Here is a 26,241-nt window from a genome sequence, read left to right on the forward strand (position 1 = left end):
ACGGGCCTGAAACTATTTATGTACGTATGGTGTATGCATGTATGTCTATACCTACGTAAGTTAGTATTAATAGTTTAATATTAAAGTATCAAACATTTTAGTATGATACATAAATAAATACATACCAAGTCTCTGTTAGTCAATAACATCTTAAAACTGCAGCAAACTCAGGAATGTCCCTTTAACAGAGGCTGCATGCGTTGGCAATGATTCGTGACGATATATTTTGTAAGAATGTAATATGCTTTGTTTTTCATAAATATATATGTTCATTATTATAGGGAACTGATCATAGTTCTGAGGTACACGTACCTTTCCTGTTACTTAGCCTATAAAAATAAATTGCCGAACATATACCTCGGGTCAATACCCTTAACTCCTGTTGTGTGCTAAAATTTCAATTATCTTAAACACAAACAAAAATAAATAACTAATAACAAAAATACAATTTACAAAATAGTTGAAAATCATTGTTTTAAGATATCAATTTTTAGGTTCCAGATGTCAGGAAAACGCACTTTAGGCTTAGAGATTTCAAATGTTACGGGGGTGGGGGCATGCTCCTGGATCCCCATACAAATCTCAGGGGTTTCACAAACTCCTAGTCGAATCCCCCAACTTGGGCCTGGTGTCCAGTGCAACATTTTGTTATTGTGTCCAATTTACTTCTATTGCAGTGTCATAAAGTGAAAAACACCAATGAAAAGAGTATTCTATCTCCAGTCTTTTTAATAACAGAATAAATAGGACTACCAAATTTTTAATACAATATACAATTATGTACAATGGGTGATGTGTCAGTGGCACAAAAACACTTGTTACTGGCTCGGTACCGCAAATGTTGCTGAGGCCTGGATAAGTCCTTTCCTTCTGTAAACAATATAAAAATATGGCAGCTGGATTAATATATACATTGTAATATTTGTAATAATGTGAAATAAGGTAATACTGTATCAAGGATTTAATATTTGGGAATATATTGTGTTGAAACTGCTTAGATTTCAAAACGTATGAAGAACAACTATTTGTAATCTGTAAAGGGTACCGGCCTCGGTGGCGTCGTGGTTAGGTCATCAGTATCCAGGCTGGTAGGTACTGGGTTCGGATCCCAGTTGAGGCATGGGATTTTTAATCCAGATACCGACTCCAAACCCTGAGTGAGTACTCTGCAAGGCTCAATGGGTAGGTGTAAACCACTTGCACCGACCTGTGATCCATAACTGGTTCAACAAAGGCCATGGTTTGTGCTATCCTGCCTGTGGGAAGCGCAAATAAAATATCTCTTGCTGCTAATTGGAAAGAGTAGCTCATGTAGTGGCGACAGCGGGTTTCCTCTCAAAATCTGTGTGGTCCTTAACCATATGTCTGATGCCATATAACCGTAAATAAAATGTGTTGAGTGTGTCGTTAAATAAAACATTTCTTTCTTTCTGTAAAGGGTGTGATATGCAGATGAACGTCATGAGTGAGCAATTACTAAATATTTATATTTAAGTTGTCTGTAAGCTGCTTAATATCAAGAGTCATCAAAAGCATTATTACGACTTTGCTCAAGTTTTATGTTGCTGATATGTCAATTATTTGGATTTTGCTAAATTTTAAGATGGCTAATATTTTATGATTTACAGTATGAGAAAAAGACTTACGCCTCTGCCATAAATACATCATACTGAATCCTGTCAATGTCTTTGCCATCGGGCTCCTCATCATAGTTTTTAACACCCAGTGTGGTCATAGCTGAAAACATTAAAGTGTATATTTGAAATGTTCTGCAAAATGGCATAGCACTAATAATGTGAATCTCCTTCATGACATGATCATGCATGGTAATACAAATGCCAAATCTGAAAAAGTACAATATTTGCAAATGGCCCAGAACAGTTTTCCAAAGTATTCACATGAAAAGTTCGAATTTTATTAGTGATGTTCCAATGAATGATTACAATCAAAAGTCGATCAGTTGGGCTCCACAACAGAAAATGTTCTCCAAGTTACCTATGGCAATTTTGCCATCATTAAATTTGAGACATGAATTCTATCAAAACTGTGGTCGTTTTTCATGGTCCCTTTTTCGATGTCGGTAAAGAAAAGAATCTCTGTAATCTAAATACTCCTTTAAACTAGATGTTTACATGGTCCTGTGGGTGTCGAGTCTAAAAATGACAAATCTTACAAAATGCTTGTAAGCTAGCTAGTAGGTGATACCTTCTTTCTTATTGTAGGTAGGTGACATACCTTCTGCATATTGTTGGTAGGACACATAGCCCGTTTGCGTAGGGTCAAGCATACCAAACAGAGAGGTGATATTGGAGTCGTCAAAAACACATGGATATTCGCGGTGAGCAGTTCGGGCATTCATCAGTCTCTCCAAGACCTCAATCGTAAACTTCTTTGGATCATCTGAAATACAGTTTAGTTCAAATAAGAATAAATTACTGTAAAAATTAACAGGCCAGTACTTTGGAAATTGGGTGGTTGAATGAGGATAGATTTCCAGAAAATTAGAGACTGAGTTTTCTGATGTTTCATGACCCCAAAAATTAGGGTAGATAGGGATTACGTTTTATTTTTTATCCCCCCCCCCCCCCCCCCCCCCCCCCCCCCCCCCCCCCCATTTTCGAGCTAATATTTGCTGAATAGTATTCCAGATTATTTTAAAAGCTGTTTTCTTTGTGTTACAGTGCAACTGACAATACATACTCTAATCAGAATGATTAATTATTTTCTAGACAAAAAAACATGTCCAAACCTAGTCCAACCAAAATCAGTAATGTAAACACCACCGAAGTCTAATACTACACTGTAAGGTTGTAAACTACGATGACACTAAAATAATACTATAATTTGTTTATTGGAAAAAAGTTTAATATCAAATCTGACAAAGGTAATTAAAATGTAAAATTTTAATGAATCAGTGGAGGTGAGTATGAGAATACAGGTATTTTATACGTGTATATATTTCGGAATATTATATTCTACTAATTATCTCAGTGTTCCTGGCTCCCGATAATGTATTACTATCTAATCTCAATGCTGTGCCAAGAAGTAAAGGGTTTCAAAGATGTTGAATATTAAACAATGTGAAGAAGAAAAAAAATCATGTCTGCACAATTTACAGTTCCGACAAAGCTTAGGTCTCACTACACAGATCATTTCTGGGTGAGAGTTCATTCATCACGGTCCACTATAGTTACTAATTGTGACATGTTATGGTTCACATATTCACTTCTAGGAAATGGTGAAGAATTAAAACAATATGTATGTTTAATGGTAAGCCTTCTGGCTGTATTTTGCCCATGTTATTTTGTAATATTGTGCATCGACCTTTTGGGACATTGGTATATAGCGCAAGTGACAGCCGGAGTGAATCGGTTAATGAACCACCTGTTCGGACCGGTACTACAACCAGATGCGGTCATATAGCAAAAAACTGAGACACAAATGTTCTCAATTTTGGAGTGAAAATAAATGCTTATATAATGTATGTTCGCAATGGTGTATGTTGTTAGTGCCAACAAGAACTCGTTCTATTATGGTGGGAAAATGTATATCTTATCCCTATCAAGCTAACCACCGACACAGGGCTCCGTTACTTTCAATACAAGATATTTTTATTTATTTTAACAATAAATAAGCATTTGGTTATATATGGTATTAACAAATCAGATAAATGTGAATTTTGTCATACGTTTAGTGAAGATTTAATGCATCTTTTTTGGTTATGTAAACATGTTCAAGCATTCTGGAATACTGTTATCAACTGGATATTCTTGAAAACTAAAATTAGACTCCAAATAAATGCACAAACAATTATTTTAGGCAATCCTAATTATTCTAAAAAAGATAATATTGTCAATTTAATACTTCTAATTGCAAAACAATACATATATAAGTCAAAATGCAAAAGTAAAAAACTAACGTTAACTGGATTCCAGAACAATCTGAACATGTATTATTATATAGATAAATATATTGCTACAATAAATAACAGGACAACTAAATTTGAGGAAAATTTGAATATTTGGACAAAATTAATTGTATAAAATATATATTATTGTATATGTTTTTAGTTTATAACTAATTACAAGTTGATCATCGGTATATACCTTTTTTCTTTTCCACAGGAAATATATTGATATATACTAGTATATATAAATGGGAGACCATTATTATAACATGTTTGTTTGTTTTTGTGTTTTTTTTCTTTTGTTTTTATTATTTATGTATGCTTCTCTTATATGTATGCTGTATATTTGGTGGTGAAATAATAAAAAAAAAGAAAAAAAGAAAAGAAAAAAGAACTCGTTCTATTGGCAATCTTCGTTTGAAGTTGGGCAATTTAACATGGGTTTCAATGGCAGATGACATCTGTGTAGTGAGACCTTAGTATGAGCTCAAGAATAACTGTCAATAAAAAAGAGGGCGAATACATGAAAACAATTCAGTGAATGTTATTTTATTTGAAATGGATTTAAATAATATCACCTGTTATGAATGGGCACATTTTTAAAATTCTACTTTGTAAATGGAACTGGAAGATGCCATTGACTTACATCGCAACATGTTCTCGGAATTAATTCGGAACTACTCGGAACTTGTGAATCGGCTGAATTATGGCTCTCAATATTGGAAGCTTTTCATTCAAAACTCCTTGGAAGCTTAAAGACTATATGTAAAATCACACAGTGTTCCGGGTCTTCTGGTAACGAGATCTCAGACTGACAGATCTCGTGGCATCTCTCTGCAGTTGTTATTTTTAGAATCGATGAAAATTAGGATTGATTTAAATGGAATTATTAAATAAAACTGGTAAAAAAAACAAAGAGGAATTTTTTTTTTTTTTAAAGTTTAGGGTTGGCACCAAAAATCTAGGGATGGTCGGGTAACCAGAACCAAAACACTTTTTTTTACTATGCCTAAAGTCGACGACAGTCACTTTTCAGACCCATGTTTTGGCTTCGTACACAATAAATAAAAAATAACCAATGGTAATTTTTTAATATGATATATTTGACAAAAGGTACTTTTTATTTCTTTCATCTTTTGAAACATAAAATGAATATTTTGTCCAGAATTATGAAAAATTATAAAATACTGACCTGTAAACAGCGATGTCTGCTTGTTATAGAAATTTGATAGGGGTCAAGGTTAGTAGACCAGTTTTTATTTTAATGTGGCGAAGCATTGTAATAATATAGCTAATTTCGAATTTGAATGACGTCAGTATTCCAATGATATCACCTAAAAGTCGACGAGAGTCATTTTTCGCAACCTTGTTTTGGCTTCGTACACAATACATATAGCATATCTTACCGTAATTTCACTTGAAATCCATATTTCGTAAAAGGTACAATTTTTTAATCACAAGATTTCTTCAAACACATTCAGGTGAGTTAGTAATGTTCAAACAAAAAACATTCAATAGCAATTTTGCATTGGAATTTTTCCAGCATTCTTAAAACGGAAATGTCATGTTCCCATTTTATGGTTATTGTAAGGAGATGCAAAGTGACGTCATTCAAATTCAAAATTAGCTATATTATTACAATGCTTCCCCACATTAAAATAAAAAGTGGTCAATTAACCTTGACTCCTGTCAAATTTCTATAACATGCAGATAACGCTGTTTACAGGTCTGTGTTGTTTTATTTTACATGAGGAAAGAAATAAAAAAGTACCTTTTGTTAAATATATCATATCAAAAAATTACCTTTGGATATATTTTAGTTAATTGTGTACAAAGCCAAAACAAGGGTCCGAAAAGTGACTGTTGTAGACCTTAGTAGGATGTTTTTCGACAAACAAGGATATATTGGTATCATACAATTTCGATCGACATATGTTTTCGATACTTTGTAACTGCATGTATCGCGAGATTATGCAAGATATTACGTCACTATCAGCCTGAACATAACAACGAAGTGTCTTTTTCCTCACAATATTAAAAATGCTTCAAGTCAAGCTGCCAACTTTATGTTTTAAGTATAATACCATAAATAATGTTCATGTTATCAGTTTTTCGTAATGCAATATTTTGGTACTAATGAAATGCCTCTCATAGCAAAATTCAGGTATCACAAATCCCTGTAAAGTTATCATCTGCAACACTGACATCTGACCTGCCAAAGTTAGACGATATACCACGTGATCATTACACTGAACAATAAAATTTATGGAAGGCTGGTTGGGTTACCTCTTATGTCATTCACAGCAAAGTTCTTTTGGTAATTCTGGTGGGGGGCATGTTTACATGTGCATTAAATTTACTACAAATAAAGGTGGTTTGGTGGAATTAGATTTTTTTAAAATATATAGTTCTGTACCTCTGTCAGAGTACTTAAGGAGACAATCTGAATTTTGGTGTCGTTGATACATATAAGAAGAGGATTAGACATTAGCCTGTGACGAAAACATAATATAAATATGTTTTCAGTGAACACTGTCTATTGGTCTGAAAATTATTCAATATTTTTTACAAGTTGCAAACAGTTTATGATTTTATTTTCAAATGAAGATTTTGATGTAAATTATTGCATGGAGTATAGACCCTTCACTGCCATAACAAGGACAAAAATAAACAGCCAAAGAAACAATGAAAACATATGACGTTTGTGAAAATATAGCGGAGACACCTGTATGACTTAGCAGGCAGTGTTTTGGGAGAAAAACTTGGCGTTCATGGGAAATTATCACTGTTTTTCACCATAAACTAATGAGAAAGGTAAAGTAGTATTGTATGTACGAAATATTGTTTATATTATATTTTAATTGTTTGCTTATCGTATCGAAAACATGATGCCAGGATATTTTATTTATTTTATATTGAAACTTTTCCCAAAACTAGAGTGTGCTGCTCTGCACTCGCTTTTCCTAAAATTAAATGTATATTATTTTAATGTATTTTTATTATAACATATTTGAATGATAACATTTATTATAACAATTGAAAAACCAGAATGTAACGGGAATAGGATTTACGCGGTTTCTTATTAATTTTACATACAACACGACAGATACTTATTAGACAATAAAATTAAATACAATACGGTAATACCTGGTCGGTTATATATAAGTTGTGTAGTCAGATTATTGAAAAGTTCTAATATTCGATGTTTTTCCATATATTCGTGAGCTTCAGTTTCTCGCGGTCCCAGTTCCTTACTCTCGGTCGCCATCTTTACACAAATAATGTAACCGTGGCAACAGTAAAAATAATATGTTAATAGCAATAAAATGCATTAGTGGCATAGACTCAGAAAATAAATACAACTATCTATTTATTTATGTAATATTTATTTCTAAATTATTCAAAATAAAATTTGAATAAAATGAAAAAGAAATATCGTCTAAACGAGACTGGGCTCTCTTTCCAGGCTTTTCAAAGATGTCAGCGCCCACAAACAATAACAACGAACAAATATTTGTTTAATAATTTACGTTATGTGTAAAGTATGATAGTTATCGGAAAATGTTTTATATATTAAAATAATGATTGTGTAAACGTCTTCTCATTGTATATGGTTTCATTTAATTAGAGTAACTTTATTCCTTGTTTTGAACTGTAAACTTCACTTCACTGCTTCAGTCTTCATGTTACGATGTTACGAAAGCCGGGAAGAAGAGAGTTCAATAAGATTTAAACGTTCAAACTAATATTATTACGATTTTGACAGTCACATAAAAGTGTGAACAACATATCTAAAGGGTATTCTTAAACAATTGAAAGTGACTAGAAATTAAAGAAAAAAAGAAATAACATTTTATTTAAATTGTAAAATTTAACAGTATTAAATCTACTTCAGTCTGTGATTCACATTCAAATGGATAAAGTAACAAATCGTGAGTTTGCAAGGTCCTTAACACTTTCACACAAAACTGCATTTGTATTGGACAGAAGTCAATATTTTTCAAAGTCATGTAAACAACCTATTGAGTATGATGTGTTACTTCGAATGAAAACGCCAGGAATAATACCTGCAGCTCCAATTACAAAGTCACTTTGGTGTTGTAATTTGGAATGCATGATAGAATACATGCGAATTGTTTTCGACATTTATCCTGTTAAAAAATTGGTAAGTACCGTACTTATTTGCTATGAATAAAAATTTGTCAAATTACCAAATGTGAATTAAATTTGAATTTGGTACATCCTGTTCATTATTAATTTGCTAAAAAGATGTGTTATAATATTGATGGTATGCGGTCAAAACGGTCCCAGGATGAAACAGCCCTGAACATACAAACTTGTCAAAATGGCCAAAGACAAAAAGTCAAAATAGCCAAAGAAAAAAGTTAAAACCGCTAAAGGAAATAGTCAAAACGGCCAAAGGAAATAGTTATCTTACCATAACACTAAATTAATTCTCATTACTAATGTTAACCGATATAATCAATATATCACAGGCAATCCAAAAATATATGTATAAAAACAATGGTATCACTGGTGAACACTTTATTACTACACGTTTTCAACAGAAACTGTATCACAATAACCTTTTATTACACTACTTTACCACATAAATAATAATAATAAAAACATACACACACAGCAGCTCATTTTAAAGACATTTTGCCTATTACGGCAGACGACTTGAGTTAAAATTCAAAATCCATCCCCCTATTTGAAATAAATACTAGTAATCAAAATTTATCCCATAACATTAACTCTACCCTGGGTCAGGCCACTGGTCATACCATCTCCATGAGCTACGAGGCAATACCATTTATCTTGCATTTACACTTTGGCCGTTTTGATTTTACTTAAGGGCCATTTTGACTTTTACACTTTGGCCATTTTGACTTTTTAGAGCCGTTTTGACCAATTATTTTAATTTAAATTTAATTTACAGATTTATTATCAAATTCACCAAATTATTATTTAGAAGAAGAAGAAGTTTGTTTTGTTTAACGACACCATTAGAGCACATTGATTCATTAATTAATCATAAGCTATTGGATTTTAAACATTTGGTAATTCTGACTCGCAGTCAACAGAGGAAACCTACTACATTTTCCTGATGCAGCAAGGGATTTTTTATATGCACTTTCTCACAGACAGGAAAGCACATACCATAACATTTGACCAGCTGTGGTGCACTGGTTGGAACAAGAAAAAACCTAATCAGCTGAATGGATTCACTGAGGTGATTCGATCCTGTGACGCAAGCACCTCAGGCGTGCGCTCTACCGATTGAGCTAAATCCCACCAACAAATTATTATTTAGATATGTCCAGCTTAAAGAGGAGCAGGTCAGCTCATCCCAGAACTAAGATGGCCACTTACACAACTCGTGACGAGTGGTTGGTCCGTTCGCTCTAGTCTGTGTAAGCCACTACTTGCCCCTCCCAAAATGTTACTGCATGTCTTGCCCCTTTGCCTGGTAAATGTACAAACTCATCCCTGCTATTTATCAATACTTAACCTTTAAACTACTGGATTAATTTTGATAAAAACGATGTTGAGTTGGTATAAGTTTATAATTTTTACTCACATGTATTCACTTAAATGTTTTATAAATACATCAAATAAAGTTCATATTTGAATCTGTAAGTATTATTTTCGTGGGTTTTTATAATTTTTATGATATTTTAGATCAATTAACGTTGATTAAATTCGGCAAGAAATTGAAAGAAAAAGTCATGTTTACTTACGCGCATTTGTGGCGAGCTGTCCAGTATTTATGTCCACTAGCATAGGAGTCGGGGGGGGGGGGGGGGGGAGGGTCATGTGCCCCCCACTTTTCAGATATTTTGCTTTATATTTGCTTTATAATAGTGTAAATGTTTGTAAATATAAAAGTGTGCCACCCTCCCCCCCCCCCCCCCCCCACACTTTTTGGGACTGATTTTCTGACCACAATTTTTATTTTATTAAAAAAACAAACTACAATCCATATCCCAATATTTGGTGATTTTCATGTGACGTGCTGCCATTGTTGTCAAGCGAAAATACTTGCCAAAAAACACTTTTTAAACTCAAAATTCCAAGGTATTTTCCATTGAAAAACAAACAAAAGCTAGCATGCTGTCAGATAAACTGTTTCCTGTTTAAAAAAATTTGTTTCTGGTGAGTGTTAGGTACAAAACGGCGGGAAATATGAAATGGGGAATACACTTTACACAGTATGTTTAATGGTGTGACATCGGGCAAGATATCTCGCCTGTAGTAGTCAGAAGGTTAGAGGGGAAGTAAATCAGTTATGAGCCTTATTTGTTGGAAAGATGCATACCCAGACCACCAACACATACTGACACTATAAGAACTGAAAAACACGTAATTTTACAGTTAATAAAAAAAATGTGAGTATTCCGGCTAACTAGGGGCAGCCATTTTCTTTTGTTTTCGTTGCGTCCGGTATTCTAGCTTGGGGCAAAGTGATGTAAGCTCCTACCAATTCCTGTATGCACAGTGTAAACAAATGCAACGATTTACGACAAAGTGCCCGCTTTCATCAACCTGTCTTGTAAAAACAACATAAATGCAGGGCTAGCTCTGGGTGAGCAAAATGTTTCGCCAAATTGTCTATTAAACTTCAAAAATTTGCAGAAATCGACAGTTACTTTCTAAAAAATGTAAATTTTTACATGAAATTATTTCGCCAAATTAAAATAAAATTTGCCAACTACTTTCAAAATTCGCATTTGGCGAATTTGGCGAGTGCCAGAGCTAGCCCAGTAAATGACTTGATAATATAATAAACTATTTAACTCAATATATAATACACTATTTAACTCAATATATAATAAACTATTGAACTCAATATATAATAAACTATTGAACTCAATATATAATAAACTATTGAACTCAATATATAATACACTATTTAACTCAATATATAATACACTATTTAACTCAATATATAATAAACTATTTAACTCAATATATAATAAACTATTTAACTCAATATATAATAAACTATTTAACTCAATATATTTCTGTTTGCATTAATAGAACGAAATGGGGTTGTAGTATTTTTCTCTCTTACAAATCCAAAGTGAAAAAGGCATGTACTATTAGGCCTATTGGTAGGGTATGTTGGATCAAAGCAAAAAACAACCACTCACGATACCCAAGTGATAATGTTCTTTTCTCTGGGACTACGTAATTGGTTAGTTCTGTGATTTTAGATGATAAGATAAAAAATCAGTGTACTCTAGTGGCGTCGTTAAATAAAACAAACTTGACTTTTTGATATATAATTGAATATGCATACCAGTCTAAAAGCCTTGCGTGAGCATTCCTTTACGGGCAAGACGTAGCCCAGTGAAAAGAACTTGCCTGATGCATCATCGGTCTAGGATTGGTTCACGTTGGTGATACCATTAGCCTAATTCTCAATATAACCATTATCCATTTATCCATTAGTAGCAAGGGATCTTTTATATGCTTCATCCCGCAGACAAGATAGCACATACCATGAACAGTTGGTATGTTAAAGGTCATGGTATGTGCTATCTTGTCTGCGGGATGAAGCATATAAAAGATCCCTTGCTACTAATGGATAAATGTAGCGGGTTTCCTCTCAAAGACTATATGTAAAAATGTCCAAATGTTTGATATTCAATATACCCAGTGATTAATAAATCAATTTGTGTCATGCAACAAAACTAACTTTAACTTAATGATTGTACTAAAAAAATCTAAGTCCTCATTTGTATTACACAGCTTACATATATACTTTGGTAGCCAATATCGATTTGAAGATTTGCTGCATGGAAAATTCTGTTTCCAAAATCTTGATAAGCAATATTTCTAGCCCATTGAAAATGGATTAGCAACTACGGTTTTAAAATTGTGTAGCGATCTCTGAAACTTGCGTAGTGAATCGTGCTGCGATACTGAACAAAATGTGTCCTGTGTTGTTATGAAACTAATTTGATAAATATAGTAAAAGTAAAGTTTGTTTTATTTAACAACGCCACTAGAGCACATTGATTTTTTATCTTATCATCGGCTATTGGACGTCAAACATATGGTCATTCTGACACTGGTTTTTAGAGGAAACCTGCTGTCACCACATAGGCTACTCTTTTATGACAGGCAGCAAGGGATCTTTTATTTGCATTTCTCACAGACAGGATAGCACAAACCATGGCCTTTGTTGAACCAGTTATGGATCACTGGTCGGTGCAAGTGGTTTACACATACCCATTGAGCCTTGCGGAGCACTCACTCAAGGTTTGGAGTCTGTATTTGGATTAAAAATCCCATGATTCGACTGGGATCTGAACCCAGTACCTACCAGCCTGTAGACCGATAGCCTAACCATGACACTACCGAGGTCGGTTTGATAAATATAGATGCACATGTATGTAGCTGACAAATATGCTGGAATAAAAACAAATTAAACAGAACAAATGTTAACTTTGTCCAACACATGTAATAATAAGTGTATATCACCCAAAGGATGTTCATGGGCAAGTGGGAATGAGCTGACAAGCATTCCTAGAATGTACTGGCCCTAAGTTGAGCCAGCTGATTTTCACTAATGTAACTTGCAAACTATACTTTAATGTGAATATAGCAGATGTTTTTCTGCTCAATGTGTACAGGGCTTCTAGAATTGTTTTTCTGCTCAATGTGTACAGGGCTTCTAGAATTGTTTTTCTGCTCAATGTGTACAGGGCTTCTAGAATTGTTTTTCTGCTCAATGTGTACAGGGCTTCTAGAATTGTTTTTTAAATCCACTAGCCATGAGATCAGTGATTTTTAAAATTTACTAGCCACAATTAAAAATTCACTATCCCTACTTCGAGTAAATACAACTTTACTAATAGTAATAATCAAATATGTCACCTAAAGAGAGAGAGATAGAGCTTAGAAACCCTTAGATTGGGGTGGGGGGTGGGGGTGGGGACAGGACATCAGCATTTGACCACTTTTTTTCACTAGCCATCGGGCATGACAATAATAGTTATTTACTAGCCCAACATTGAATATCACTAGCCATGGGAGTGGGGCTACCGTAATCTAGAAGCCCCGTCGGGCATGGCAGTAGTAGTTATTTACTAGCCCAACATTGAATATCACTAGCCATGGGAGTGGGGCTACCATAATCTAGAAGCCCTGCTAGCCGTCGGGCATGGTAATAGTAGTTATTTACTAGTCCAACATTGAATATCACTAGCCATGGGAGTGGGGCTACCATAATCTAGAAGCCCCGTCGGGCATAGCAATAGTAGTTATTTACTAGTCCAACATTGAACATCACTAGCCATGGGAGTGGGGCTACCATAATCTAGAAGCCCCGTCGGGCATGGCAATAGTAGTTATTTACTAGCCCAACATGGAATATCACTAGCCATGGGAGTGGGGCTACCGTAATCTAGAAGCCCCGTCGGGCATGGCAATAGTAGTTATTTACTAGCCCAACATGGAATATCACTAGCCATGGGAGTGGGGCTACCATAATCTAGAAGCCCTGTCGGGCATGGCAATAGTAGTTATTTACTAGCCCAACATGGAATATCACTAGCCATGGGAGTGGGGCTACCATAATCTAGAAGCCCTGTCGGGCATGGCAATAGTAGTTATTTACTAGCCCAACATGGAATATCACTAGCCATGGGAGTGGGGCTACCATAATCTAGAAGCCCTGTCGGGCATGGCAATAGTAGTTATTTACTAGCCCAACATGGAATATCACTAGCCATGGGAGTGGGGCTACCATAATCTAGAAGCCCTGTCGGGCATGGCAATAGTAGTTATTTACTAGCCCAACATGGAATATCACTAGCCATGGGAGTGGGGCTACCATAATCTAGAAGCCCTGTCGGGCATGGCAATAGTAGTTATTTACTAACCCAACATGGAATATCACTAGCCATGGGAGTGGGGCTACCGTAATCTAGAAGCCCCATCGGGCATGACAATAATAGTTATTTACTAGCCGAACATGGAATATCACTAGCCATGGGAGTGGGGCTACCGTAATCTAGAAGCCCCGTCGGGCATGGCAATAGTAGTTATTTACTAGCCCAACATTGAACATCACTAGCCATGGGAGTGGGGCTACCGTAATCTAGAAGCCCCGTCGGGCATGGCAATAGTAGTTATTTACTAGCCCAACATTGAACATCACTAGCCATGGGAGTGGGGCTACCGTAATCTAGAAGCCCCGTCGGGCATGGCAATAGTAGTTATTTACTAGCCCAACATGGAACATCACTAGCCATGGGAGTGGGGCTACCATAATCTGGAAGCCCTGGTGTATTTGTTTCTAGGAGTTTGACAATACGATACACCTATTTTGTGTCAAAATAAATATGTTGTTCTGTTTAGAAAATAGTGATAAATACATGTGATGAACCATCTTTACATACATTTGTATTACATATGTACTGTCCAGATAAATGAGATTAAACTGCACATATATACATCATTTTATTGGTAGGACATGATTTCTAACTAAAGGCAAGTATGCAAGAGTTTTAGCACATACAGTTTATTGAGTGCTATTTGTTTTCTTTTGCAGATACGCATTATTGCTGGAAGCAAGTCTTTGAACTCATGGATGCAGAAAGAGCAGAACATACAACAGGTGCAGCATAGCAATAACCTATTATAATTATTAATTAAGGGCTTGATCAGGGTTTGACAAATCCACTAGCCTTGTAAGTAAATGTGTGGTCTGCATTAATGGAAATAATCAGCTCTATTAGGGTGTACACTACCAAATCAAATCCCATAGACGACAATAGTAACATATACGGCTAAAACTCCTACCTGCAACGTATCAACCGACATAAACGCCACGGATATAAATACTACCACCCCTTACACTTAAAGTGAATCAGAAAAAAATGGGGGTCAAGCTGCTCGTTTCTGAGATAACGGGTAGCGTCTATGACTACCCTAGTTTCGCACAAAATTTGAGTACTTTTTTTTACAGGTACCCCATACATGTTTCAAGCACAAGGCTACTTGACACATTGGTACTAGATGAAATAAAATTGCACATTTATTTTACCCAGATGAAACTATTATTTTTTACAACCAACACACTCACATTTATAACCAATCACAGGACTTGTGGTGTTCACTTCTCTATCAAAAGTTCGGTGCACCTCCAACTTTGACCCAGCCGGAAGTTATTTGGTATTGTACTACCATTACTATAATAGCTGCTAGGGCACCCACCAAAGCTTTTATAAGGGCTAGTGACTTTCTCAAACATTGGTGGTCAAACACTGCTTGATACATACATGTGTATACGTTGTCAAGTTGTTTTCTTGCACACCAAAAATACTTTTATGTATGTATTCATATTCATCTATATTTAGTTTGTCGGGCCTGGTTTTCCTTGAGGATAAAATGCCAACATTCGGAATGATGTCATTTAGCCACGTAAATAACAGCACAGAGTTAATGTTTACAGTTTATACCATACCTAGTGTAAAAAGAATTGCAACATTTTTGGATATTGGGCAGTATGAATTTCACATATAGATCTGTGACCCACTGGCATTGATTGAACAAAGTGAATCAATATGCAGTAGAACATGAACTAATATATTAGGGCACCAAGTGGCTACACATGACGGCAGGCTCATTTCAAATGAAGTCATTGGTCTGTATTCTTATAAAGTAAACCACAGATTTTTAGTCTTAGAGAGAAAATCCACTACATTTTTCCATTAGTAGCAAGGGATCTTTTATATGCACCATCCCATAAACAGGATAGCACATACCACAGCCTTTGATATACCAGTCATGGTGCACTGGCTAGAATGACAAATAACCCAATGGGCCCACCAACAGGGATCGATCCCAAACCAATGGTGCATCAAGCAAGTGCTTTACCACTGGGCTACTTCCTACCGTCCTTTAGATATATGTCTAATTATCAGGGGAAATCATACAATGTACCATACAAATTTAACAAATATACATGTAGGTGCATCATATGTAAGGCAATTTAATCCAAAATTGTGTGGTTATTTTTTGTGTTACATATTGTTATTTCAACATACGATTGAGAGAACGAGGAAAGACCTCACTGTGCTCAGAACAAACAACAGCCTGTTGTGACCAAGTCAGTGAGATCTAAAGCCCTGTTACAACATCTGAGATCATTTTATAGGATTGTGGCATTAAGAATCAATGGAATCATAAGTTAAATAAAAACATCTGAGATCATTTTATAGGATTATGGTATTAAGAATCAATGGAATCATAAGTTAAATAAAAACATCTGAGATCATTTTATAGGATTATGGTATTAAGAATCAGTGGAATCATAAGTTAAATAGGTAAAATAATCAAGCGTACATATATGTCTCTGAAAAATAATGTGCAATTTTTGTGGGCAGATAGGATGTTAGCAGGTCAATTTCTGTTCACATGAGACGAGCACTCTACCACTGAACTATATCCCGGCACCTCGTGATAGATTCTCTGTATCATTGACATTTGAGTTGATCACCACAGAATATTGAGCCGGAAATTAGATGAACTTACAATCAATGACCACTTTGCACCAGACCCTGATCCTTGACTAATAACCAACTACAGTATATGTAGTTAATACATGTACGTTGTGCTTTGGGTTCAATTTAAACCGGTTTCTTGCCTCATACCATGTATGTTTGAGGCTTTTTTCCCTCATATTAACAATTTAAATACAGATTTAACATGTAAATAGGTTTTTGGTTGTTTTTTTTTTTTAATTTACTTTTGTTTATAAACTAAATATATATGTATATGTTGTCACCAGCCTGTGAATAAAGAGAAAATGTAAACATATTCATTGGCGCATTCAAGGCTGTAGAACTATTGAAGGGAAGTAACTATGTTAGTTCAGTTTTACTTGATGTGGATCTTGCAGTGTTGTGCCTACACTAAATACATGTATATGCACAGCAGTGTTGAAGTACCAAATTAAGTGGCCTCTAGCTCTCCAAGGGTTGGTTTTGTGTTATTTTTTAAAAGTAAGGAAGACATAGTTTATGGCTTGCAGGGCTCACGTGAGCAGGCGAAGTGAGCCCAAACTTCGCTTTGACCACCTACACTTCGCCGTGTCAGTCACGGTACAGTGAAATTGGTGTCACTTTTTAAAAATAGTGAATACTTGCATTGTAGACGATCACAGATGAATGGTGAAGAACTTGAGGAACGCCTATTCATAGATAATAATTAGGTGTTACGTGTCTGAGAGTTTGAAGTGATTCTGGCACCATAAAATCATGTGACAGGCTCACAGCTCAGACAAAACCCGTGTCTGGCTTGCATGTACTACTGATTGTTGTAGCGTGTAATTTTAATTCTATTGTCAGGTGTACGTGCTGGAACTTGTACAAGGATGGGGATCTAGACTGGCCAGTGAATGTTTTAGGGAGGTTGGGTCATGCTTCACCGGAAAATATAGTGAAAAAAAAAATTTGACGTGGAAAAAAAAGGGGAATGATTAACTAGTTTCACGCAGACTTTTTTTTATAATTAATAAATTCAACATACAAGCAAAGATGTAAAAATTATAAACTAATAGTAGTAATACTAATACAGACAAACCTGTCCTAATTATAAACTAATAGTAGTAATACTAATACAGACAAACCTGTCCTAATTATAAACTAATAGTAGTAATACTAATACAGACAAACCTGTCCTAATTATAAACTAATAGTAGTAATACTAATACAGACAAACCTGTCCTAACAGCCATCAGTGGTCTCCTGCAGTAAATTGCCATTGTTTTTCCTACCAAAAGATTTTTAATGTAAATGCACTTGTAATAAGCGATCACTTGTCTAACACACCTAGGGGCCACCTAAATTGGATCCTTAGTTGCTAAAATGCCTGTGTTAAGCGACCACTGTAAATTAAAAATGTAAAGTTAAACAGTGACAAGGTGCAGCAAATAAGCAAACTTCACACCTTCACAGATAGTAGTACCCATTCAGTCCAACATCTCCACTGTGTATCAGTTAAGAAATTGGGACTGTGGAATGCTTTTAATTGCCTCTGGGTAATCTAAGCTCGACGTTTGTAGATTAATCCAATAGGACCATACTCTGCATGGAGTAGTTATTAAATGAAAAGAGAAGACAAACTTGTGAGACAATGAATTCCAAACAGTTAAATTAGTGTTTTTCATTTATATTTCATTATTTCTCAAGAAGGCGGCATGTGGGAAGGTGATTTTTAGAAAACTTTGGAGCACTTCCATCAATTAGCAGTATTGACACTAATTTTTTTTTACAAAAATACAGACATAAAAGTTTCACCTGTATTCAGCAGCCACTTTTTACTATATACTCCTTATTGTTGCCATTTAAGACAGGTTTGACTGTATTGGGTTAATATAACTTTTTTTGCATATTTTATTTGTTTAGATTACAAATTTAAGTCTCCTTCCTGTTAAAAACTTTGCCATATCAAAAGTTTGAAAAAAAAGTGACTTCGCTCTTCATGAGGCCTGACTTGTTATTGGTGCAGGGCAAAGTGTGGGTTAAAGTAAGGAAGACATTTTTACTGTGACTTGTTATTGGTGCAGGGCAAAGTGTGGGTTAAAGTAAGGGAGACATTTTTACTGTGACTTGTTATTGGTGCAGGGCAAAGTGTGGGTTAAAGTAAGGAAGACATTTTTACTGTGACTTGTTATTGGTGCAGGGCAAAGTGTGGGTTAAAGTAAGGGAGACATTTTTACTGTGACTTGTTATTGGTGCAGGGCAAAGTGTGGGTTAAAGTAAGGGAGACATTTTTACTGTGACTTGTTATTGGTGCAGGGCAAAGTGTGGGTTAAAGTAAGGGAGACATTTTTACTGTGACTTGTTATTGGTGCAGGGCAAAGTGTGGGTTAAAGTAAGGAAGACATTTTTCTGCTGTTTGAGTCCAACAGTTTTCCATATTCTCCATCCAAAGTTTACAATGTGGTTTTTGCTGATACTTAGCATGCATTCTGAATGAGGACTGCCATTGTGCAACCCTAATCCTCGGGCCAATCTGAGATGTCCTCCAATATTAAACTGTCAGGATTTGTTTTCAAAACCGACTGTCATCTCTGTTACGTGTGTTAATTTGTGTTTACCTGTATGTTTACCTGTATTTGTAGGTTATGTTGGCTCTGGCTCACCTAGGCGTGCCTGGGACTGACACATCTGATGAAGACTACAGTGTGATGCATGGCCTGACCCGTGCCATCGAGAGCATGTGTGAGCCCAGCGAGCCCCAGATAGACGCGCTAAACACCGACAGCGACATTCGCAATTGTGGCAGAATCATTTGTATGACATGTATGAAGAGGTACGTTGTGACAGAAGGTGGATGTGGTCATGTTGCAGGGATGTGTAATAATCAACCAGTGGATAGAAGGCAAACTAACACTAACACTTCGGATTTGTTACAAGATATGTCCCCTACAGTTTTCAAGTTGTTAACACAAAAAATAATTGAATATTAAGAGAATACTAATCAAATAAATGCTTATATTTCAGATTTTAAGCATTGCCTGACATCCGTGACCTTTTGACCTCTGATGACCTACCTGTTGACCCCAATTGAATCTTTCACTGGTATGCATGTACCTCTCACCAATATCAATATGTGGACTATCAGCTTGCTAGTAAACACTGATCTGGTTTAGAGATATGACCATTTTTATTTCCCTTTAACTACAGCTACATTTTTGTTAACGTTAAAATACGACCTTTTTCCATTTGTCACGCAAACACTACTTTGCAAAATAAATGAACACTAACACTTCGGATTTGTTGCAAAATGTGTCCCCTACAGTTTTCAAGTTGTTAAGAGCAAAATAATTGAATATTAAGAGAGTACTAATCAAATAAATGCTTATATGTCTGATTTTAAGCATTGCCTAAAATCTGTGACCTTTTGACCTTTCGTGACCTACATTGTGACACAATAATTATAATATTTTGAGTGGTCACAGAGTATTCTCTGTCAATTTAAACTTAAGTTATGTCCATTTTTGTTATCCCTACCCCATAATTCTAATTCCAAAAATCTTGTGTCATGGTTCACTTTAACCCCTCCAAAACCATAGTGCGTCCCTGTTTATTCAATGTTAACATTGATAATCCTAAAATATAGGTCCGAACTAATGTAGTTATTGATGTTCTTCACTACTTAGTAGAATATTATAAACAGTTTTTCATGTACAAATAGTTTTAATATTTTTATGAATTTGTCACAAATTGTATAAAATCATGTAGATTGGGGTTAAGTGGGGGACATGCCCCTAAACATTTTCAACAAGCACACATGATTATAGGATATTAAACAAGCTTCCTTTTCGTATTACATTTATGTCCTGAGTGAAATAATTTTCAGTTATCACTTTAGCTTGTGACAATGAAAATTATTTTACGAGGGACATAAACATGATACGAAATGGTAGTGATTTTAATATCATATTTATTACCCACAATCGATCTTAATTTATATCACACAACTCGTTTGGTTGATGTTCTTGTAAGGTTGTAGTGCACCAATCGATGACATCATCGTGTGATGTCAAAGTGGTGTTCTAGTGGGGCGTATCACTTTGGTATGTACCAACATATTTATAACAATATGGGTAATAAAAGGGATTCTGTCACTGGTCCCATTATTGAACAATATATTAAAATCTTGAGGGGTTTATTCTTTTGTAAGATGTTTGCAACTAACTGAGGTTTTTTTAAAAGTAAAATTACATATTTGTTTCTTTAGAATATGTCTGTATATTCAAGGAGCATGTGGTTGTCATAATGTTTTCAAGTACATGTATAACCCAAACTGGATTTTACCTCCAAATAATATTTGAATGATTAGAAACACTGATATTCTAAACAAAGCATATTTAAATGTAATTTTATTTGTTAAACAGACCTTATTGATCAGAAACATATTACTGTGGCAAAAACGCCTTGTGTTATTAGTACCCAACCGGTCCAAACAGAGGGGACCATAGGTTTCATCTCCAACTTTCTGTCTGTCTGTCCATCCATCTGTCCCATGTTTTCCGGATGTTTTTTTCAGAAGGCCTTAAGGTATTGAGCTGAACGTGTGTGTATAGCTTCATCATGTACTGTTACAGATCAAGTTTGACTTTCATGACAATTTACCCATTTTTGACGGGAGTTATAGCCCTTGAACTGAGGAGGTGTGAAAATTTGTTTTCCAGACTTTTTTCAGAAGACCTTTAGATATTGAGGTGAAATTTTGTGTATAGGTTTATCATGCACTGTTACAGATCAAGTTTCACTTTCATGGCGATTTACCCATATTTAACGGAGTTATGGCCCTTGAATTTAGGAGATGTAAAAATGTGTTGTCTGGATTTTTGCAGTGCCTGGAGATATCAAGATGATATTTTGTATATAGCTTTATATCATTTGTATATAGCTTTACATGTCAAGTTGAAGTTTCATGGTGATTTACCCTCTTTTCAGAGTTATGGCCTTTGAATTTAGTAAATACAAAAAATTGTTGGGCCCGGTAGGGGACATGTATTGCTTTAGCAGTACTCTCAAAATGCTTGTTAACATACTGGTCATTAATTCATTTGTTTGTCTTGTTTAGTGAAAACCATGTGCGAATGTTAGAAGAATGTGTGCTGGATGCCATCACTGAACATAACAAGCTTGCCGCTTCACAAGAGGGGTGAGTACATGTAGCAGAGTGCTTATAGGCCATCCATAATGTACATACACACAGAGAGGGGAGGTTTACAGAGAGTTTACAGAGGGAGGAGGGATCACAGAGAGGGGAGGTGGGGTCAGGTGTTACTTACAGAGAGTTTACAGAGGGAGGAGGGATCACAGATAGGGGAGGTGGGGTCAGGTGTTACTTACAGAGAGTTTACAGAGGGAGGAGGGATCACAGAGAGGGGAGGTGGGGTTGGGTGTTACTTACAGAGAGTTTACAGAGGGAGGAGGGATCACAGAGAGGGGAGGTGGGGTCAGGTGTTACTTACAGAGCGTTTACAGAGGGAGGAGGGATCACAGAGAGGGGAGGTGGGGTTGGGTGTTACTTACAGAGAGGAGGGATCACAGAGAGGGGAGGTGGGGTTGGGTGTTACGTACAGAGAGGAGGGATCACAGAGAGGGGAGGTGGGGTCAGGTGTTACTTACAGAGCGTTTACAGAGGGAGGAGGGATCACAGAGAGGGGAGGTGGGGTTGGGTGTTACTTACAGAGAGGAGGGATCACAGAGAGGGGAGGTGGGGTTGGGTGTTACGTACAGAGAGGAGGGATCACAGAGAGGGGAGGTGGGGTCAGGTGTTACTTACAGAGAGTTTACAGAGGGAGGAGGGATCACAGAGAGGGGAGGTGGGGTCAGGTGTTACTTACAGAGAGTTTACAGAGGGAGGAGGGATCACAGAGAGGGGAGGTGGGGTTGGGTGTTACTTACAGATAGGAGGGATCACAGAGAGGGGAGGTGGGGTTGGGTGTTACGTACAAAGAGGAGGGATCACAGAGAGGGGAGGTGGGGTCAGGTGTTACTTACAGAAAGTTTACAGAGAGAGGAGGGATCACAGAGAGGGAGGTGGGGTTGGGTGTTACGTACAGAGAGGAGGGATCACAGAGAGGGGAGGTGGGGTCAGGTGTTACTTACAGAAAGTTTACAGAGAGAGGAGGGATCACAGAGAGGGAGGTGGGGTTGGGTGTTACGTACAGAAACTTACAGAGAGAGTAGGTATCACAGAGAAGGATCACTGATCCTGTACATGTGGGAGTGGCTAATGATCAAAGGTACACAAAATGTACGTGGGGGGAGGGGGTGTAAAAATAATCCCAGATTTTGTGTGTACATACATTATGGATGGCCTCTTGCATGTATTTCAGTGGCTCAGTTTAAGGGGAGGTAATAATTATTCTGCAGGTTTGAGGTTAAGAAAACTGCGGTGAACCATAAAGGAGGCAGTATCTTGATGAAGCTGTTTGCATACATATTTTCAAATAACATGAATAAATACTAGGCTGACCAAACAAAAAAACCCACATCCAACAAACATGAAGATGATAGGAATCAAAATAATAAAAACCATTAAAACAATGTTGAAAAAGCCTGAATGTGAAAAGTGTCATCAAGTAATATTCACGTTTTAAGCTGTTGTTCACCAAATCAGAATTAAACTTGAATTTGGTCAATATTTTCAAAGACTAATTACCCCCTAAAAAACTATTGCAAATGTAGCCAACGTTGAATGTTGTAACTACATGTTTCTATCATATATCTCAGGACAGACAAGAGAATTCTCATTGCAAATATATGCCCATCTTCTTTTATCTTCTTCTTTTTTCAATGTGCAGTATCATTTAATAAGTACACCCATTTCTCTTGCCTGGTTATCTCTTTTAATATGGCTTCTAGCATGAATGTTGAGATTACAATTTATAAATAATTTTATCAAATTTGTATTTAAATATTTGTATGGTAATCCACACAATGTTGAAGTGTGATTTTTTATATTCTCTCTTTATTTGCATCTATCAGAAATATTACACTGTATGTGATTGTCCTGTTCATTGTCCATGCGTTGTGAACAGTTTATTCTTTGAATAACTTCCATATTGTATGAGCCAGCTTCAGTCTTCGCGTGCTTCTGAGATGCTGGTAAGTGTTAGGTTAGCCAAACAGACTCATTCTCTGTGGATAAAAAGACATCGTCACCCCGCATTCAGCGACAGTTAGCAATGCCAACATTTGCAAACTGTTTGAATACTGTAATGGTTACTATTTAAATGACATGCAATATTTATTCTTATTCAGATATTCAGATGTTTGTTTTGATTGGAATTTTTGTTTACACGTCATGTATAAATATGCGAATAGATGTGTTTATAACTAGTCATGGTGAATATTCCATCAGTTTTGATGTCAAATGTGCATTCCTTCAAATAGTTATTGTGGTATTTATACAATACATATGCGGGCATGGTTATCGTTTGTAAATTCTATAATGTATGTAACTTCATCTCGTGGAGATTTCTTTAGGCCTATCGTCTTTTTGCCAATCCACTTCATTCATTCAATTGCCCGTGACAATCGGCAATGCCGTCGAGATTGCTGCTGAGATTTTCATTCTCTGTGGTATTGTTTTTTGCCGTGCACTATATAGGATTTTTTTTCAAGATATTTTTTGTTCTTATTGTTAAAAATAAAATATACATTGTGAACTGGAAACAGATTAAAAGTATATATTAAAACAGTAACTGTACCGTTATTATTAAATAAAAAGTATTTGAATCTCAGCTCCATTGGGCATGATCAAAAATACATGTAAATTATCAATCCAAAGTTCAACCAGAAAAGATTTCGCTAACTATTCAATTGGTTCACGACATGGCCATTTGGTGTTTTATTTTCAGTAAAATGTTCATCATACACTCGTTCAAATCACTTGAAGTGTTATGGTCAGTCTGATGACCTGGTATACCATAAATGAATCTTACAGCATATTGGCAAACAACACAGATAAATTCATCATTGAAATTTACTTACAATTCAGAGTTGCAAACATGTTAACGTTAAATTGCCATGGAAGATGCCATGGACACTACTTTTTCACGGCATTTTGTTTTGCCGTGGTCATTTTTATATTTGCAGGGGTTGATGAAAATTGATTTAAATAAGGGAGATAAGTATGGTGTGAGTTTTTACAAGTATTTTATTATCTCCCTTGATTTACATCACAGTTGTTGGTGTTTTAGGGTGGGGGTTTTCATTTTGGAGTTAATTGCAAAGACATTTTATCATATATTAGTTATTGAAAGAAATTGTCGAATGTGATGTCATTCATCTTAACCTGCATGCCCTCTTATGGGGAGAATTGTAAGCCAGTAATTACTCAACTTAGTTCAGTAACCCACTGAGAACACAGTTTCTGAAACCGCTTACAGATAACGGGAACATAGCATACAGTGAATCATGGTGTAAGTATAGTGGGCGTGTAAAAAGGTCATTTTGTAGAACGATTTGGCCTTCTTTGATAAGTAAATTTGGCCTTCTTTGATAAGTAGATTTGGCCTTCTTTGATAAGTAGATTTGGCCTTCTTTGATAAGTAGATTGAAGATGTCCAGATGTGTCATCTCTTCATTACACATTGTGTTGTACAAACTTGTAGACAACCTCTATATTGTTTGTGATAAGTAGATTTGAAGATGTCCAGATGTGCCATCTCTTCATTACACATTGTGTTGTACAAACTTGTAGACAACCTCTATATTGTTTGTGATAAGTAGATTTGAAGATGTCCAGATGTGCCATCTCTTCATTACACATTGTGTTGTACTAACTTGTAGACAACCTCTATATTGTTTGTGATAAGTAGATTTGAAGATGTCCAGATGTGCCATCTCTTCATTACACATTGTGTTGTACTAACTTGTAGACAACCTCTATATTGTTTGTGATAAGTAGATTTGAAGATGTCCAGATGTGCCATCTCTTCATTACACATTGTGTTGTACTAACTTTTATTACATACCCATTAAATCTTACTATATAAATACAGCTCTGAATACAAGTATTGAATACAATTTTTGTATTCAACTCAACTGCCGGAACTATACCATATTCAACGCTACTATTTATAGCACATGGTTACCGGGAATGCCCTTCACGATATGTAAACAAAATTTGTGCTTGGTTTGTTTAAAATGTTATTTTGTGGAAAATTTGAACTGAAAACAGATGAAAATGGTGACAAATATTTACAATTTAATGAGCGCGATACCAAAACTTGAGACGGGAACACTACTAACCAACAAGCTTTTAATCCACGATAGTTAAGGTCGACGACACATTTCTTATTCTTTTTCAATAAATAAAACATTTCCAACCGTAATTTTGTGATATGATATATTTGACAAAAGGTGTGGTTTTATTTCTTTCATCTTTCAAAACTTCAAATTAATATTTTGTCCAGAATTATGAAAAATAATAAAAGTACTGACCTGTAAACAGCGTTATCTGCTTGTTATAGGAATTTGACAGGGGACAAGGTTAGTAGACTAGTGTTTATTTTAATGTGGCGCAGCATTGTAATAATACAGCTAATTTTGAATTTAAATGACGTCAGTATTCCAATGACGTCACTTTGCATCTCCTTACAATAACCATAAACTGGGTACATGACGTTTCCTTTTTGGAAAAATCCCAATGTAAAATTGCTATTGATTTTTTCTTTTCTTAACATTACTAATGCACCTGGATGTCTTTGAACAAAATCTTGTGATTAAAAAATTGCACCTTTTACGAAATATGGATTTCTAGTGAAATTACGGTAAGAT

The 26,241-nt window shown here is 35.7% G+C and overlaps 2 protein-coding genes across 2 annotated transcripts in view; one reads left to right on the forward strand and one right to left on the reverse strand.

The window, feature by feature from the left end:
• Positions 1-711: 711 nt before the first annotated feature.
• On the reverse strand, positions 712-7,184 carry LOC121367408 (EF-hand calcium-binding domain-containing protein 10-like). Its single transcript, XM_041491562.1, has 4 exons — positions 7,055-7,184; positions 2,236-2,400; positions 1,647-1,737; positions 712-870 (listed from the first exon to the last, which is right to left on the reverse strand). Exons 1-4 carry the CDS (start codon positions 7,173-7,175, stop codon positions 819-821), a joined length of 429 nt encoding a protein of 142 aa, XP_041347496.1. The 5' UTR covers positions 7,176-7,184; the 3' UTR covers positions 712-818.
• A 201-nt stretch (positions 7,185-7,385) lies between these two features.
• LOC121367406 (integrator complex subunit 13-like) overlaps positions 7,386-26,241 on the forward strand; it is a 253,339-nt gene continuing 234,483 nt past the window's right edge. Inside the window, exons 1-4 of the mRNA XM_041491560.1 lie at positions 7,386-8,072; positions 14,475-14,540; positions 19,053-19,243; positions 21,527-21,607. Coding sequence (XP_041347494.1) covers positions 7,821-8,072; positions 14,475-14,540; positions 19,053-19,243; positions 21,527-21,607 — 590 coding nt within the window. The 5' untranslated portion in view covers positions 7,386-7,820. The remainder of the gene's footprint in view (positions 8,073-14,474; positions 14,541-19,052; positions 19,244-21,526; positions 21,608-26,241) is intronic.

The sequence above is a fragment of the Gigantopelta aegis genome, chromosome 3 (genome assembly GCF_016097555.1).
Source record: "Gigantopelta aegis isolate Gae_Host chromosome 3, Gae_host_genome, whole genome shotgun sequence".
NCBI classification, from domain to species: domain Eukaryota; kingdom Metazoa; phylum Mollusca; class Gastropoda; order Neomphalida; family Peltospiridae; genus Gigantopelta; species Gigantopelta aegis.

Excerpts from the sequence above, each read along its gene's own strand:
- LOC121367408 (XM_041491562.1), bottom strand. The coding sequence starts at position 7,175 with ATGGCGACCGAGAGTAAGGAACTGGGACCGCGAGAAACTGAAGCTCAC. Across the intron at positions 2,401-7,054 it reads ACTTATATATAACCGACCAG|ATGATCCAAAGAAGTTTACG; the intron begins GTATTACCGTAT and ends ACTGTATTTCAG. Across the intron at positions 1,738-2,235 it reads CTACCAACAATATGCAGAAG|CTATGACCACACTGGGTGTT; the intron begins GTATGTCACCTA and ends TAATGTTTTCAG.